At 62.9% G+C, this 15,470-nt stretch overlaps 3 protein-coding genes across 5 annotated transcripts in view; all 3 read right to left on the bottom strand.

Moving 5' to 3' along the window:
- The window catches only part of SLC43A2 (solute carrier family 43 member 2), a 28,511-nt gene extending 26,445 nt beyond the window's left edge, over positions 1-2,066 (bottom strand). The window contains exon 1 of one of the 3 annotated variants that reach the window (XM_068656402.1): positions 1,914-2,066. The gene's annotated coding sequence lies outside the window, so the exon portion shown is untranslated. The other 2 variants (XM_068656403.1, XM_068656404.1) reach the window with 2 other exon arrangements.
- A 2,272-nt stretch (positions 2,067-4,338) lies between these two features.
- SCARF1 (scavenger receptor class F member 1) lies at positions 4,339-9,944 on the bottom strand. The gene is made up of 11 exons (XM_068655658.1): positions 9,547-9,944; positions 8,769-8,830; positions 8,446-8,547; positions 7,825-8,350; positions 7,437-7,655; positions 7,227-7,355; positions 7,048-7,151; positions 6,819-6,927; positions 6,624-6,748; positions 6,383-6,520; positions 4,339-6,126 (listed from the first exon to the last, which is right to left on the bottom strand). The coding sequence occupies exons 1-11, from the start codon at positions 9,666-9,668 to the stop codon at positions 5,156-5,158; spliced, it is 2,607 nt and encodes an 868-aa protein (XP_068511759.1). The 5' UTR covers positions 9,669-9,944; the 3' UTR covers positions 4,339-5,155.
- A 542-nt stretch (positions 9,945-10,486) lies between these two features.
- On the bottom strand, positions 10,487-15,448 carry RILP (Rab interacting lysosomal protein). Its single transcript, XM_068655668.1, has 8 exons — positions 15,119-15,448; positions 14,681-14,804; positions 14,218-14,339; positions 13,842-14,033; positions 13,551-13,714; positions 13,313-13,435; positions 11,493-11,576; positions 10,487-11,190 (listed from the first exon to the last, which is right to left on the bottom strand). The coding sequence occupies exons 1-8, from the start codon at positions 15,362-15,364 to the stop codon at positions 11,037-11,039; spliced, it is 1,209 nt and encodes a 402-aa protein (XP_068511769.1). The 5' UTR covers positions 15,365-15,448; the 3' UTR covers positions 10,487-11,036.
- Between the last annotated feature and the right edge of the window lie 22 nt (positions 15,449-15,470).

The raw sequence follows: 15,470 nt of genomic DNA, 5'->3' as shown, positions 1-15,470 counted from the left end.
AAAAAGTTTAAAAAGAGGGCACTCCGCAGGGAGGTAATAAAGGCTGCCCGGTGAATGAAAGGCACTCAGGTGTAAAGCTTATTTTTGCAGGCAGCGGCTTGCCAGGTGCCCTGGAGGCAAGGGGGAGCACGGGTGCCCTTGGTGCAGCCCCTCCAGCGCCGGTGCCGTGCGCCAGAGGAGCGTTCAAGGGCTCCGTTCCACCTCCCGAGCAACAGGTATGAAAACACAGCAAATATCCCCTGCCCGGAGCCCGCTCCCCCTTTGCAGCCCATTTGCAGGGCAGCAGGGAAGCAAGTGCAGAGCTAAGAGCTGCCCCAGCACCCCGACCTCCTGCTGCTTGGGGCAGAGGCTGGGAGCAGGGAGGCAGCCCTATAGCAGCTGTAGGGTCCCAGCAGCTCTGTTCTGCCCCACGGGAGGCACGGATCTGCCCTGGAAAGGGGCCACGAGCGATGGTCCTATACATGCTCACACCGCAGACGGGCTCAGCAAGGAGCCCCTCTTTGCTAAGCGCACGTCTGCGAGCAAGGCGGGATGCATCCTGCCCCATGCCAGCCCCGCAGATGGCTGGTGGTGGACAGCACGTGTCACCCCGCAGATGCTGCAGCCGGATTAACATCCCCAGCTCCACCTGTCCCGCTCCCCGCGGCCAACAAGAGCGAGCGGCAGCAAATATAGGAGCAGACCCGGTTGAGCTGGGGGAGCCCCGAGGTGCGGGGCTGCCCCTGGGTCATACAGCAAGTGGCCATTTTAGACGAGCTGGGTTTTCCCCCCCCACACACACACCCTAAAGCATGCCATGATCAAGCACTACGGGAAAACAAGCGGGCTGCCCGAGAGGGTCTTCGGGGGCTTGCCATGGGGCCAAGGTGCCACCACCCCCTTGCTTTCCAACCCCCTACAGCGGTGCCAGGAGGCCAGGGCCACCCTATAGCCACCCAGGCTGCTGCAGAGAGCGAGCCCCCTGATCCCGAAACCCGCCTGCAGCCCCCCCACGGCCCCCCACCCACCCACCCACCCATGCAGCGCGCAGGCCCGCTGCCCCCAGCGCAGCCCGGACGTGCTTCCTCCACGCCTCCTCTTCCTCATCCCGTGCACCCGCGCGCCCACCGCCCCCAGCCCCGCTCCTCTCCATGCTGCAGCCCCCCCCTCTTGCTCACCGCCCCCAGGCACCCCGCTCTGCCCCCACCAAGCCCCCCGCTCACCCCGCTATGTCCCTACAAAGCCCCCCACGCACCCTGATCCCCCCAAAAAACCCATGCGCCCCCTTGCACCCTTCTCCATGCCCACGGATCGCTCCCACACCCCCTGCTCCCCCAAAACGAGGAGCCCCCTCTCCCTCTAGCACCCCTCCCAGCACCAATCCCACCCCATACACCCCTTTTCCCACCTCCCCCCCAAAAAAAACCCCTTCTCACCCTGCTACCCACAAACTGATGCTCACCCCACCCCGCTCTCCCCACACTCCCCCCCCCCAACCCCGGCTGCACCTCTCTGTGCCCCCAGCACCACCCCGAGGGGGACACCCCACTGTGCGACCCCCCCCTCCCCAATGCACCCCATAAAAGCCGACACCCCCGGTGCAGCCCTACCCGTGGTACGCCCGCTCTCCCCAAATCCCTTAGGGCGACCCAGCCAGCAGCCGGCCGAAAATGAAAGGGTGAAAAAGGCAAAAAAAAAAAAAAACCGCGAAGGCAGAAAAATGGGGGAAACGGGGCAAGATGAAAGCAGAAAAATATGAAAAAAAATAAAAATATGGGAAAAAAATGAATATGAAAAATTAAAAAAAAAAAAGAAATGAAATGTAAAATTTTAAAAAATAATAAAAAATTATTTTTTTAAAATTAAAATCGCCACCACCCCGAGCATCCCCCCCCCCCCCCCATCCATCCATCCCCGGCCCCGCTGCCGCTCACCCCGGCCCCGCTCCGCCGCCGCTCGGCGCCGCCGCGCTCCCCCCGGTGTTTTTATCCGCCCTCCGCAGCAAACAACCGACACCGCCCATTGGCCGCCGCCACCACCAATGGCCGGGCTGCCGGGGCACGTGCCGGGCCCGGTGTCCCCCCCCCCGGTGTCCCCGATGTCCCCCCCCCGGGCCCAGTCCTCCTGGACCCGGTCCCGCGGAGCGCGACGCGAACGGAGCGCCCCGGGGTCATGCCCGGGGGGGGCAGAGAGAAGGAACCCGCGAAGCTTTCCGGCAAAGGAAAGCGGGAAAAATAGAATAAAATAAAAAAAAATAAAAAGAAATTAAAAAAAATATATATATATATAATAAAATTAATTTTTTTAAAAAAGTGAAAATAAAGTATTGAAAAATAGGCATTAAAATAAAATCAAAGTTAAGACATAAAATGAATAAATACAATTAAAATTGAAAAAATAAGAATTAAATTAAAATTAATAATTAAAATTACTAATTAAAGTTAAAAATTAAAAATAAAAAAATAAATTAAAAATTAAAAAATAAAAAATAAAACATAAAATTAAAGGATAAAATTAAAACAAGGTTAGAATTAAAAATTAAAGTAAGGCTAGAATTAAAAACTAAGGTTAAGATTTAAAAATAAAGTTAATAAGGTTAAAAATTAAAAAAAAATGATACTAAGATTAAAAATTAAGGTTGTGATTATAATTAAGCCTAAAAATGCTGTTATCGTGAAAATCAGCATTCAGATTAACATTAAAATAAACTTTAATATTGTAATATTAATGTTAATATTAAACACAGAAAAAAACATTAAAATCAATATTAACATTAATATCACAATATTAACATTAATATCACGATATTAATATTAATACCACAATATTAACATTAAACATTAAAAAAATTAAAATCAACATGAATATCACAATATTATCATTTTAAACCCATTAAAATCAATATTAACGTGACTATTAACGAACCGAGGTGGGTGACGGGTGCAGGATGCGCCCCCCTGCACGCTCCCCTCCCGAGCACGGGGGGCTCGGAGCCCTGCAGCCCCCGGTGCCCATGGGGCCGGGTGCCATGGGTAGGAGCGGGATGAGGACGGGGAGCGTGGCGTCAAGCCCAACCCTGCCTCATGCCCCATTAGGTGAATTTTCAGATTCACCTAACGCCGGGTCCCAACACGGAGCCCTCGCCCCTCGGCTTGCTCCTGCACCACAGCCACCCAGGGGTTTGGCCACCACGGGGCCATTTTGGTGGCCGAGCGGTGTTTGGGGCAAGGAAAGGGCTCTGGGGGGTCTCAAACGAGGGTCCCAACTGATGGGGGCTGAGGGTGAAGGCGCTGGGGTCCAGACAGACGGACACACACCGCTGCGATGGGTGGGAGAGGAAAGCCTTCGGCCTCGGGAGGAACTTTACAGCAGCGGGGCAGGAGCAGGGGGTTCGGCCAAAGCAAACAGCCATAAAAAAAGCCCAAGGAAAATAAAACAGCCGGGGCCGGTGCGGTGCCTGTGGCGGCCGTAAGGGAAGGCCGGGAGGGCACGAGGCCTGCGGAGACCTCCAGGGCCTTGGGGATGCCGAGAGCGCCTCAGGGCTGTGTTTGTCTACGCGAGGGGGCAAAAAGAAGCTCTCAGGAGAGCTGCTGCCCTCTGTGAAGACACCCGGGGAATGAGTAAACATCGTGGAGAGAAACACATAAAAGCTGAAGTGAGGGCGAAGCACAGCGCTGGCACGGAGAGGCGTTTACACAAACCGGCCAGGGACAAGGGGAGGCTGGAAGGGAGGCAACAGCTCCCGCCAGGCCTCACCGGGGGTCTGTGGTGGGCTCTGGTGGTGGTCCCTGGGGTCCCCATCTAAGGATGGGTTGGAGAAGCAGGACACAGGCCGGTGAGGTGCCTGCTCCTCCCTGGGCCACCAGGATGGATGTGTTCATCTTCTACAGATTTTGGTGGTACGGATGAGAGGCACCACAGCGGAGGAGGGCTGCGAGCTGGAAACCTCCACGTGAGAGCATGGGGAGCATGTGGCTCACGTCAGGGGAGACGTCCCCGGGAAAAGCAAAAGGAGAAAAAGCAAAATGTCCCAAACCCCAAAGCACAAAGAGGCAGCACCAGAGCAGGGTCCGCACACGGAGACTCCACCTGCGACGTGTGTGCCCCCAGCCCACCCCATGTCCCCTCGGCCCTGCTCTCTCCATCACCCCCTCCCCCCTCCCCGGGCCGAGATTGGTTCCTGAGAGCACAGAATTACCTCAACAGAACCAGAAAACGGAAAATAAATAAATAAATAAATAAATAAATAAATAAATAAATAAATAAATAAATAAAAGCCTAAAGGTAGCAACAGCTCTCCTACTTCAGCGAATATTTCTGGCTGTATCTTCAATCCGGAGAACAGCTGGGAAACCGAGCTCCTTTGGTAACATTTAATTTCCAGTCAGAGGCTTTCACACCCCTCGAAATAACAGAAAAATACACAGAGAACTGCTTTTACCTAGATACACCCAAACCCAGCTCACGCTGCGAATCCTCCGGCTCCATGAGCACCCGGCGTGCCTGCCGACAGTCACAGGGCTCCCACAAAAATGCCATTTTCCACCCATTTTCTGTCCTTATTGGGGCCGGCGCAGCTCCTGGTGCACAGGGTGATGTTCACGGCCCCGCTTTGCTCGTGGATGGGTGCAGCGTGGATGACTGTGGCATCTTGTGGTGCTTCGGGGCCGTGCACCCAGCCGGTGCCGTGCCCCATCCCGTTTCACGTGCCCTGCCTCTAACACAGAAACCCCCACAGCCAGAGTTGCACAGATAACCCCCCACAGACCCAGAAATCCTTCAAGTTAAGCAGCTAAAATTAATTTTCGCGAAGCCGCCGTGGCAGCCCATTGTCTCGCCCAGCAGAGCTCCGTAAAATAATCCCCTCCAGCGAGAAGCACCTTTACAGGGAGAGCCACCAAGGGGCATCCCGCTCCCCCCAGTGACCACAAAATGGGGCCCGTGGGATGCAGGGGGCAGAAAATTGCCCCAAAGCACCGCAAGCCACTGGGGTTGCGGATCTCAGCATCACCCATGGGGTCTGGCGTAGTGGGAAGGGAATGGGGATAATGGGAAGGCTCTGTGTGTCCAGCCCCATGCTCAGGGGAGACCTCGGCTCCCCCAGGCTGGGACCGACCCAGCGGGGTCCCACAGGTCCCCGCTGCCCCCAGCCACAGAGGGGGATGGAGCCGGGGGCTCAGGTGGCCGCGGGGGCAGCCGGTGAATCCTCGCTGCAGCTCACGGTCTCGTATTTGGGCTCTTCCTCGGGGGCAGCCTGGCCCTTCGTTTCCAGCCTTAGGGTCACCTCCAGGCTTTTTCCCCTCTCCGTGGCATCGCCAACCCCACCCTGAGCCCCGGCGCCTTTCAGCGAGGCCGATGCCAGCGGGAAGGACTGTCTCTTCCCGGGGGGGTGCTGCTGTTTGCCGGGGCGCTGCTCACCTGCAGCCCCCGGGATGCTCTCCCTCTGCTTGCAGCCGTTCGCCGAGTCCCTGCGCTGCGCCAGGGCCCGGCGGGGAGGTTTTTGGATGGCCTCGACGCTCCTCCGCACCTTGGGCTCCTCCTTGGCGGCCCACTTGCCTTTCTGCAGGCTCCCCAGCCGCTTCAGCACGGCCTGGACCGGTCCCTCGCCACCTCCCTCGGTTTTGGGGTCCTGCCCGGCCGTCCCCACCATCATGTAGATGGTGGTGACGTTGGGATCCTTCCCCTTCGTGTCCCAGCTGCCGCTTTTGGCGGCCGCTTCCAGGGCTTCCACCCTCTGGGCCACGTGCCTGGTGCCGGAGACCACCCGCCGGCGGCCCCCCGGGGTGGCCCGAGGCGATGGCCGGTGGCTTTCGTCCCCCTTGGCGAGGGGATCGGGGCTCTCGTAGCCATCGCTGGCCGGCTGCTCGGCGGGGGACTCATCCCCTGCTTCCCCTGATGTGGGGGACAGCTTGGCCGCCCCCCACGGGGTCTTGGGCTTCCGCCCGGGGCTGGGGGTCTCCGCTGCCCCGAATTTCGTCCCCTCAGCGAAGGAGACAGAAGGCCGCTTGGCCTTGGCGATGCTGGAGGTGCGGGGGATGGCGAAGGGCTGCGAGACGTCCTCGGAGCTGAAGGCAGCCGGGTCTGGGAGTGCCTCACCCGGGGGGGAGGCCCCGTCCTGCAGCTCGGCCCCCCCCAGCAGCGGGACACCTGAGGGAAAAGGGGGCGAGCGTCAGGGCTTTGGGGTGGGCCCAGGGACACGGCTGTAATAGGGCTGTGCCCACGCTGGGCACGTCCCAGTGCACGAGACCAAGCACGGCCTTGGGGAGAGGGAAGTGAGGGAATAAAAATAAATGGCAGGCTGCGCCCAGCATCCTCGGGGAGCCCAAGGACTCCAACAGGGTGGGACGGGGTTGGGGCAGCACGGAAAGGCTGCGGGGAGGGGAGGTGCAGCTTCGTGGGTCACCTTCTCTGGGAGGGACGGAGTACTCGGGTCCCTCGTTGTCGGTGTCGAAGGAGGAGAAGGAGCTGTCCGAAACCCAGGCGGCCGAGGGCGACTCGATGAAGCTGGGGTTGAAGGGGATTTCTGCGTCGTGGTGGGAAACTGGGGGGGAGAAAACAACAAGCTGAGGTCCGGGGGCGCAGAGCATCACCCGCCCTGTGGGATTCCCCCCAAAAAGGCCCATCGGCAGCCCCGCTTTCCTCACCCGTGACTTTGGGAAGTTTGTAGCCGCCCAGGGAGAAGCAGGGCAGCATCGCGCTGAGGTTCGCCAGCACCCCCTGCACGTGGTGCTTCATCCTGGCCACCACGTCGTCGTCCGGCACGGCCGCCCTGTGCAGGAACAGGGGCATGAAGGCACCAAAAGGATGGGATTTGGCACTAAGGGGCCCATCACACCCACCTGTCTCTGGCATCTGCGGGGCCGGCGCTGCAGCAGCAGCAGACAACGCAGAGCAGCAGCAGGAGGAGAGGGACGAGGATGGCGGCGGCCAGAGCCCCGGGGTCCAGACCTGCACGGGGAAAACGGGATCAGGGCGTCCGTGGCTGCACCATGACATCCCCGTCCCCTGGGGAGGATGCTGCGGCCCCCCCTCGTTTGGATGGAGGAGGAAAAGTGGGGCTGCTCTTACTCAGCGCGCAGTCACCCCGCACGGGGTGGCAGGGCCCTCGGGAGCACTGGCACGGGGAGGAACAGTTCACGCCAAAATACCCCTCCGGGCAGGTGTCGTTACAGCTGGAAGAGAGAAGAAAGGAGGGGAAATGCCCCCGCGGATGGGGGGTCCCAGCCCTGCCCCCCTCCCCACATTACCTGGGTCCCCAGTAGCCGGCCTGGCAGAGGCAGGCACCCGACACGGGGTCGCAGCTCCCCCAAACGCACTCGGGGCAGAGGAACTGGCACCCGTCCCCGAAGGTGCCCGCGGGGCAGGAGCTGTTGCAGCTGCCGAGACAAAGCGGGGAGGTGTCAGGGTGCCGGGACCCCCACCAGGGCCTGCACCCTGGGAGGCAGCAGGGGGGGTACCTGGGTCCCATCCAGCCGGGCTCGCAGTGCAGGCACGACCCGGTCTCCGCATCGCAGGCGTCCCCATTCCGGCAGCGGGGGCACGGCTGGAGGCAGCCCTCGCCGTGGAAGCCGGGGGCGCAGCGCTCCTTGCACAGGGTCCCGTTCCAGCCGGGCTGGCACGCCAGGCAGAAGCCATCCACGGGCGAGCAGGGCTGGCTGCGCTTGCAGTTCCCGCAGCTGCACGGGCACAGGGGTGGCGAGGCTTCGGCATCCTCCCCGTCCCCCAAAAAAATGCTGCATCCCACCAGGGCTGCCCAAACCTCCCCCTCCCCCAAATATCTCCCCATCCAGCCAAAGGGACGGATGCACCCCGTTGATTTTCCCCCTCGTAGTGCCCCCAGCTCACCTGTGCACACACTGCGACCCGTATTTCCCCGCCGGGCAGGGCTCCCGGCAGCTCCTGCCCTGGTACCCGGGGACGCAGCTGCAGTGCCCGCTGAGGGGGTTGCAGGAGCCGTGCAAGCAGTCGCAGCGCCGCTGGCACGCCGGCCCCCAAAACCCAGCCTTGCACTCGCACTTGCCCGTCTCCTGGGTGCAGGGCGAGAGGTTGCAGGCGCACTTGAAGCTGCACCTCCTGCCCCACCAGCCTGGCAGGCAGTGGCAGTGCCCGGTCAGGGGGTCGCAGTGCGAGTTGGCGGCGTTGCACTGGCACTGCTTCTTGCAGCTGGGCGACCACCAGCCCGGCTCGCAGCGGCAGGCACCGGTCAGGGGCTCGCAGCGGCCGTGGGGCCCGCATTGGCAAGGGAATTGGCACAGCTCGCCCCAGCGATCGGGGTGGCAGGTGCAGCGCCCGCTCGCCGCCTCGCACGTCCCGCCGGGGTGGCACGGGCACCGCTGCTTGCAGTCGGGGCCCCAGTACTGCGCCGGGCAGCCTGCGGGGGGAAAAAAATAGGGGAGGTAGAAAGAAGGGTGAGGAATCACAGGGAAGTGATTCCTGGGGAAGGCTGCCAGGGTGGGGAGCACTCACGGGAGCTGCAGTCTGCGCCGAAGAAGCCGGGTTTGCAGCGGCAAAGCCCCGGTCTCACGCACACCTCGTCCGGCCCGCAGGCATCCTCGCCTTCGCACAGCGCTGTCGGGGCACATCAGGGTGTGCCAACCCCAGCAGGGTGGCACCACGCGTGGTCCCCAGCACCTCCCGCACCCCCAGTGGGCTGGCACCCCCCTCCCCACCATCAGCACCCCGCTGGGCGTCCAGGGGCTCCCCACAGGGCTGTGGGGCTGATGGTGTGGAGGAAACTCCCAGCCGAGCGTGGGGACGAGGATTTTGGGTGTCATCCATCCAAGGCTTACCAGCCGTGCACTCCCGCCCTTCCTGCTTCCAGCCGGGGCAGCATGCCAGGCCCGCGGGGGGGCTGCGGGACAAAGAGGGGACATCAGATGGGGACCGGGGGGGACATCAGGTGGGGACCGGGGCTGGGTACGTCTGTGTTCAGCTTCAGGGCTCTTTGGCTAACATGAAGCTAAAGTGGGGTGTTTCCCCCCCCCCCCCCAGGGCTCAGTCTCGCACACGGGGAAGCCGCGAGGCCCCGGGGGCTTTGCTCCGGAAGGAAGTTGGGAAAATAGAAGGAAATTTAAGACGCTGCAGCCAGCGTGGGCCGCGGGGCTGGTGCCGGGACAGGCGCGCCCGGTGCTGCCGACACCGTGGCTACGGAGCCCAAAACCAGGGCCCTGATGCTTTGGGAGAGGCTCAGAGGCATGCTGGTGACCCCAAAAAATGGCAACAAAGCACGGCGTTGATGGAGAGACCAATGGACAAGGCAGAACAGCAGCAAACGGGCAGGGATATCAGCTCCCAGTGCTATTTAGGATTTGCTGCCAGGATGTTTCTGGCCTGGTGAACCTTAGAAATATTTCCAATGCTCCCAAAACCCCGCCATTGCCCCCATACTCTCTTGGTACGTGAGAAATAACCCCATGGAGAAGGGATTTGATGGCCTGGAGCCCCCCAGCACCATCCTATTCCCCGTGCCCACGCAGTGCTGGGCTGCAGCTCCCCATCCATGGAAGACCGGACCGAGGATCCCCCCCCGCTGCCACCCAAGGGTCCCGGGGCGGTGGTGGCACCCACCTGTCCGCCTTGCAGACGTTCCTGCCGTCGGGGTCGAGCTCCTGGGCAGAGCCCTGCACCCACAGCCACAGCCACAGGTACAGGGACAGGCACAGGCACAGCAGCGGCCGGGCACTCGCCATCGTGCCGGGGCTGTGTCCGTCTGTCCGTCCTTCTGTCCGTCCCGTCCTGTCCCTCTCCCGCGGCTCGGCCTCTTCCTCCTGCCAGCCTTGGGTTTCTTCCTGAGGAAACGCGGGAGGAGGCGCCCCAATCCCACGTCAGGGGGTGCGCAGGGAAGGAAGGAGCTGGGAATGCCCCCGGGGGGGGGATATTTTTGGCTTTCGCTGCCAAAAAAACGGGCGGCCGGGGACTCAGCACACCCCGCAGGGAAGGGCACCCACCCAGCATCTCCCCTTCACCTGCTCCATCGCCCCCCAAGGCTGCTTCAGGCCATGTCCCCCACCCCACCTGAGGCATCCATCCTCCCCCTCTCCTCCTGCTGTCCCCCCCTGGGGTCCCCACGTCCCCCCCGGGCACACAGCGGGCCCCACGCTGCCCTTTGAACCAGCCGGGGGCCAGGGCCCGCGGCCACTGCTGGCCACTGTCCCACCGCCCGCCTCCCCAGGAGCTTTGTGTCAGCAGATGTACAGGAAACACCTTTTTCCTACCCAAGCCTGGCCGGCCAGGGGGGTGGAATCCAGGCTGGAAGCGTGGTGCTGCTCCCCCCAACATGCAGGATTTAACTCCTCTGTGCCTGAGCAGCCCCAATTCCCATCGCAGGTCACCCGCTGGACATTTGGGGTGGGATGGAGCACACCTCGCTGCCACTGTCCCCAAGCCAGCCCCCCCGCAGGGGCTCTGGCACCATGCAGGCTGCAGCCCTTTGCACCAGCACACAAAAAAAACACAGATTCCCCAGGGAACAGCTCCCAAAATCCCAAAAGCAAAGACAGAGCAAAGGTTGTGGCAGGTGCCTCGTTGGAGGAACGAGCGCCCCGTTTATTTCTGTTTCCAGTTCTAGGTTGAGGAAGTACCTTGGCTGTAGGGCCCCCGTGCCCCCCACGAGCACTGGGATCGCCCAAATTTTCCAGTTGCCAGCAGCAGGAACAAGTCCCGGTACAAAATGGATTCACCCCACGTCAGAAAGGTGCACAAGGGGCACTTGCTGCGCCGCAGCCCCACGGCTCCTGAGCGCACGGACACCCAGCCCTCGGCAGTGCAGGGTGCTCAGCCCGGGGTGGGCACCCATAGGACAGCGCCCAGGCAGCCCCAGGCACTCTTCCTCCTTCTTCACATTGCAGGGATAAGGGGAGGCAGGGTTGGAAAGGTTGGGGGGGGAAGGAAAATGGGGGCGACGGGCCCCTGGGTGGTGCCCACGGACTGAGCACGGACACCCGTGGAGCTGCAAGCAGGGAGAAGCAGGGAGCAGCACCCATGGGTGCTGAGCCCCCCCCAGCTGCCCCCACTGCTCTGTGCCCACGCAGCTCCTGGGGGTGCTGGCTGCAGCGGGGTCAGAGGGGCGGCGATGCTGTGTGCGGGCTGCCCGCCTGCCCGTCCTCTCCCACCGCCTCCGGCTGCGTTTCGGGTGACTCGATGACTTCCCAGGCTCCGGAGCAGCTGGCAGCGGGGGGGTCGTTGCTGCTGCCCTGATACCACAGCCCGAAGCTGCAGAGAGAGAGCAGATAAGGGGTGTGGGGGAGGAAAGCTTCCCAGGGATGCAGCCGGATCCCAGCCGGCCTTCTGCATGCCCGGCTGCGAGCACCCTGAGCGTGTGGCAGCCCCCAAAAGGGTTTGTGTCTGCACAGGGAAAGACAAATCCCCCAAAACCAAGCAGCCCCGCTCTGCGGCAGCACCCCAGGGCAGGCACCGAGCTCGGCTGGTGTTGGGTCCACGGCTGAGCCCCAAAAATGCTCCCTGCCAGCAGAGCCACCCGTCCCCACCAGCGCCTGAGACGGGAGTGAACTTACAAGCTCCTGATTTTGGATTCGGGAGGCTGGCCATCCACACAGTCTGCGCTGCGAGCCGGGAGCCAGGAGCCCTCATCTTCCTCGCTGCAGCACAAAGGAAAGGACAAAAACTCAGCTGAGTCACACACGGAGAGCACCAAAGCCCCCGAGGCACCCCTCTGCGCCCCAGCACCACGCGTAACGGGCAGCCACCCCTTCCTCTGCCCTGGCTGTGCCCCAGGAGCAGCCCAGGGAGAGCCCTCCTGGCATTTTCTGCCTCTTATTTCAGGTCTCTATCGCTGCCTGGTGGGAAGGACCCGCACCCATCTTCTCCTCTTGCTCCCAGCCCGCTCCATCCCGTGTTTGCTCTCCAAGCCCTTGGCACCCACAGCCACAGCAATGCTCACACCCCACAGCCGCGTTTCGTGGTGAGCGCAGCCCCAGCGCCGTGCCCTCAGCCCCCAGAGCTCTCAGATATCAGCTCCAAACCCTCGGTGCTTGGTCAGCAGACGCTGGTCCCACATTGCCAGGGCAGCAGAGCCGCAGCCCACGCACAAGTTTGCAGGCAACAAAACCTGGCACGGCGCTCAAGGGACCTGCAGCCACTGCTGCTGCCTTGGCTGGGTGCTGGGGGAATGTCCCCAGCCCTGCAGAGCCCCCAGCACACCCAAGGTCTGTGCCAGCTGGACCTTGGGGACACGATGGGGACCAGGCAGGCCCTGCAGGATAGGGGGTGAGCCCCAAAAGAGGGCTGCAGGGCAGGAGCTCGCCTGGTGGTGGCTGTCCGGGGCTGTCCGGGTGTGAGCAAAGCGCGCGGCTCCCCCCGGGTGCACAAGCGAGCAGCATTTTTAGCAGGAGGAAAAACGAGCTGTGCGGAGCTGGGGGAACCCCCGCGCTCCTGAAAATCCCGTTCTGCCTCTCCGAGGGCACTGCAGGCTGCACGTAAAAAGGTTTTGGGTAGGTGGGGAGGACCCATCCCTACCCTGAGCAGCCTGGCCCGGCAAGGTCCCAGCCAGGAGCACCGTGAGCATCCCATCCCTGCCCTTCCCAGCCCCCCGGAGCTCTCAGCAGCACCAACCACCTCCTCCTGCCCGAGGAGGCTGCCAGAACTGGGAAGGGGCCACGCTGGGAGCCTCAGCTCCAGCCCCGGAGCGCTCTCAGGCTGCTCCAGGTTGTACAAACCCCCCTGCGCCTGGGTCCCCCCCGCCAGAAGCCCCCAGCGCAAGCAGCAGCAGCAGGTTTCAATGGCACAGAAGAGCTCAGCCCCCTTCAGACCTTTATTGAAGCCCCAAAAGCCAGTGAGATACATCCCCAGGCGTCCCCTTGATGCCACAGGAGCAGCTTCAGCTCAGGCTTAGCCCCCTGCCTCGAGCAGGGGCAGCGCTCGGAGGGTCCCTTCCCCTCCCCGTGGCGAGGAGTCTGCTGGAGCCAGAGCTGCCCACAAAAATCTGGCAGAGCCTCCAGGGAACATCTCTACCATCATCTTCAAGGGCTCTCTGCTGGGTGGCCTCCAAGCACGCAGTGCAGGGACCAGCCCGGAGGTCCCAGCACCGCCACCGTCCATGCAGGGACGAGTGGCACTCGGCCCCGGAGCAGGCGTGTGACAGGTGACAGGGACATGCGAGCGGCGAACAGCCCAGCCCCTGCAGCACTCCCAGGGCTGAGCCAGAGCCAGACATCAAGCGCAGACAATAAACCTTTGATCTCTGGAAGCAGGCAGGGGCGAAGCAGGGAGCCCTGGGGAGTTCCCTCGCAAGGTGTCACAGCGCAGGGAGGCACCGAGCCGGGCGGCAGCCACCCCGCTCCGGAGACCTCCCCGTCCTCGGACCAGCCGGACTCACCTGCTCGCCGACTCCTCCGCCGTCCCCAGCATTTTGGCTCGGATTTTTCTTTTCTGTCTTTTGATTGTCGACTTCATTGCATTCAGGAAGAAGCTGGGAACTCTGTCTTCGTTCAGCAGCTCCCTGGAGAAGAGAATTCGGTAGTTAACCGAAGAAATCCTGCCCGGAGCAGCCAAGGGGGGCTATGGGGACAGGAGGCACCCGGCTCGATTCCCCGTGCCACCAGGGAAGGGCTCACCGCTGGTAATAGGCCAGTTCCTCCTGCACCAGGAACAGGTTGGTCTTGAGCTCGTTCCGCTCCTGCAGGATCTGCTGCAGCTCTTCCTTGGAGAAGCAGCAGTGAGCGGGGCTCCTGCTCGCGTCCCGGGGCTGGGGCTCCTCGTCAGGCAGTGGCGCTCCTTCCTGGGGGACGGAGAGGGTGAACAGGGGGACGCAAACCCTGAAGCCCTGCTCTCACCTCCCACTGCCAGGCGTGACAAATGACAACCCCTCCTCGGCCACTCCGAGTCCCCCGCGGGTGCCAGCTCACCGTGCTGGGCTTCGGCTGCGGTGCCTCGGCGGCAGCCCTGCTCCTCCTGTTCATCTCCCTCTGGGTTTGCACCACGACAGCCTCCAGGTCCGACTTCTTCTCCAGCGCGCTCTTGAGCTGCGCCTGCACCACGGCCACCTTGTGCCGCAGGTCCTCGTTCATGGACATGAAGCGCTGCAGCTGCTCCTGGAGCTGGAAAGCCCACGGCAGCCCCAAGTGAGCCACAACAACACCGCTCGGCCGCCACCAGGGCCACCAGCGCCTGCACGGCGTGGGAAAGGCATCTGCCCCGGCAGGCTTGTGACACCGGCCCCGGGGAGGGGACAGGGAAGCAGGTCCCGAGGCCCTTCACGTCCTCCAGCTCCCCCGCGCTCACCGCCTCCGTGTCTCGGCTCTTGCAGACGATCTCGTGGGCTTGGGCACGGATCTCGTCCCGCTGCTTGTCCACCACCTCCTTCAGCCGCAGCATCACCTCTCGTTCCTTCCTCGCCGTGCTGTCTGCGCCCAGACGCGGGGGAACGGCCGTGAGCAGCTCCCAGGACCCGGGGACACCCCCGTGCTGGCACCCTGCGTCCGTCCCCACCACCCTCCTGGCACCCCCTGGGATCCCAGAGCCTGCGGGCGCCTCCACCTCCCTGGCACGAGCTCCTCCCAGCCCACGCAAGGAATATTTTCTGTCCCAAACCCTTCACCCGTGCATAAAATCAGGGGATTGAGGGGTCCTGTGGCTCACACCAGCCACCACTCACACTCTCTGGTAGGACAGGGGCACTCACAGGGACAGCTGGTGGTGGCAGGGCCACCCCGAGCCTGCAGGGACACCCCGAGCCCGAACCCACCTTCCTGGGACTGGCTCTCAGCGAGCTGCCCCAGGAGCTGCTGGTTCTGCTCCTCCAGGTGGGCCAGGCGGCCGCGCAGGGCGCGCTCCCGGCGCTCGGCCTCCCACAGCCTCTGCTCCAGGTCCTGGGGGACAGGGACAGCGGGGTCAGGGGCCACCCCAAGGGGCTGGGGGACAGGACACAGCCGGGTGGGTGTGAGCCGACCCCGAGGGGACAGCAGCGTCCCTCAGGGAATTCCTACAAGGACAACAGCCACCACGGAGGGGACCCACGGAGGAAAAAGGGCCAGGCCAGGCAGCCACCTGCCCTCGGGGACATAGCAGAGGGGTCAGCACCTCCCCAGAGGAGGGCCAAAGGGCCCCTGGCCAGGTGCCACCAGGAAGGGGACAGGGGGGACAAGGCTACCGCTTTCCCCCCAGGGACCCCATCAATGCTCACCTCCGCGTCCTGCTGCCCCTCACCCTCGGAACCCGCCGGTGTCACCGGGGCCACCAGCGCCTCCAGCAACTCCAGCAACCGCACAACTGGCGGCACCAACCCGGCCACGGCGTCGGGCCCGAAGCGGCCCGAGAGACGGCGCAGCTCGGCGCCCAAGGCACTGGCCATGCGGTAGACGTGCGGCGGGGCCAAGCGGCCCGGAGGCGTCCGCCACAGGGGCTCGGCGCCCCGCGGAGGCTCCGCCATCGGCCACCACCATCACCCGTCACCGCCGCCACCAGCACCGGACGCGGGGCCCCGCGCTCGCTCCGCCCCGTCCCGCCCCGTCCGGGGCTGCCCTAACGAGGCGTTC

This window comes from Anas acuta, chromosome 19, assembly GCF_963932015.1.
Source record: "Anas acuta chromosome 19, bAnaAcu1.1, whole genome shotgun sequence".
Taxonomy (NCBI): domain Eukaryota; kingdom Metazoa; phylum Chordata; class Aves; order Anseriformes; family Anatidae; genus Anas; species Anas acuta.
Note: the sequence above shows the minus strand (reverse complement) of the source record. Positions and strands in the feature narration are given on the sequence as shown.

Bases quoted from the DNA above. Each gene is read 5' to 3' on its own strand.
- RILP (XM_068655668.1), bottom strand. From the start codon at position 15,364: ATGGCGGAGCCTCCGCGGGGCGCCGAGCCCCTGTGGCGGACGCCTCCG. The intron at 14,340-14,680 runs GTGGGTTCGGGC...GTCTGGGCGCAG, and splicing joins TGAGAGCCAGTCCCAGGAAG to ACAGCACGGCGAGGAAGGAA. The intron at 11,577-13,312 runs GTGAGTCCGGCT...TTTGTGCTGCAG, and splicing joins GCGGAGGAGTCGGCGAGCAG to CGAGGAAGATGAGGGCTCCT.
- SCARF1 (XM_068655658.1), bottom strand. From the start codon at position 9,668: ATGGCGAGTGCCCGGCCGCTGCTGTGCCTGTGCCTGTCCCTGTACCTG. The intron at 8,831-9,546 runs GTGGGTGCCACC...TTTGTCCCGCAG, and splicing joins AACGTCTGCAAGGCGGACAG to CCCCCCCGCGGGCCTGGCAT. The intron at 6,127-6,382 runs GTGACCCACGAA...CTTTTCCCTCAG, and splicing joins CTCCGTCCCTCCCAGAGAAG to GTGTCCCGCTGCTGGGGGGG.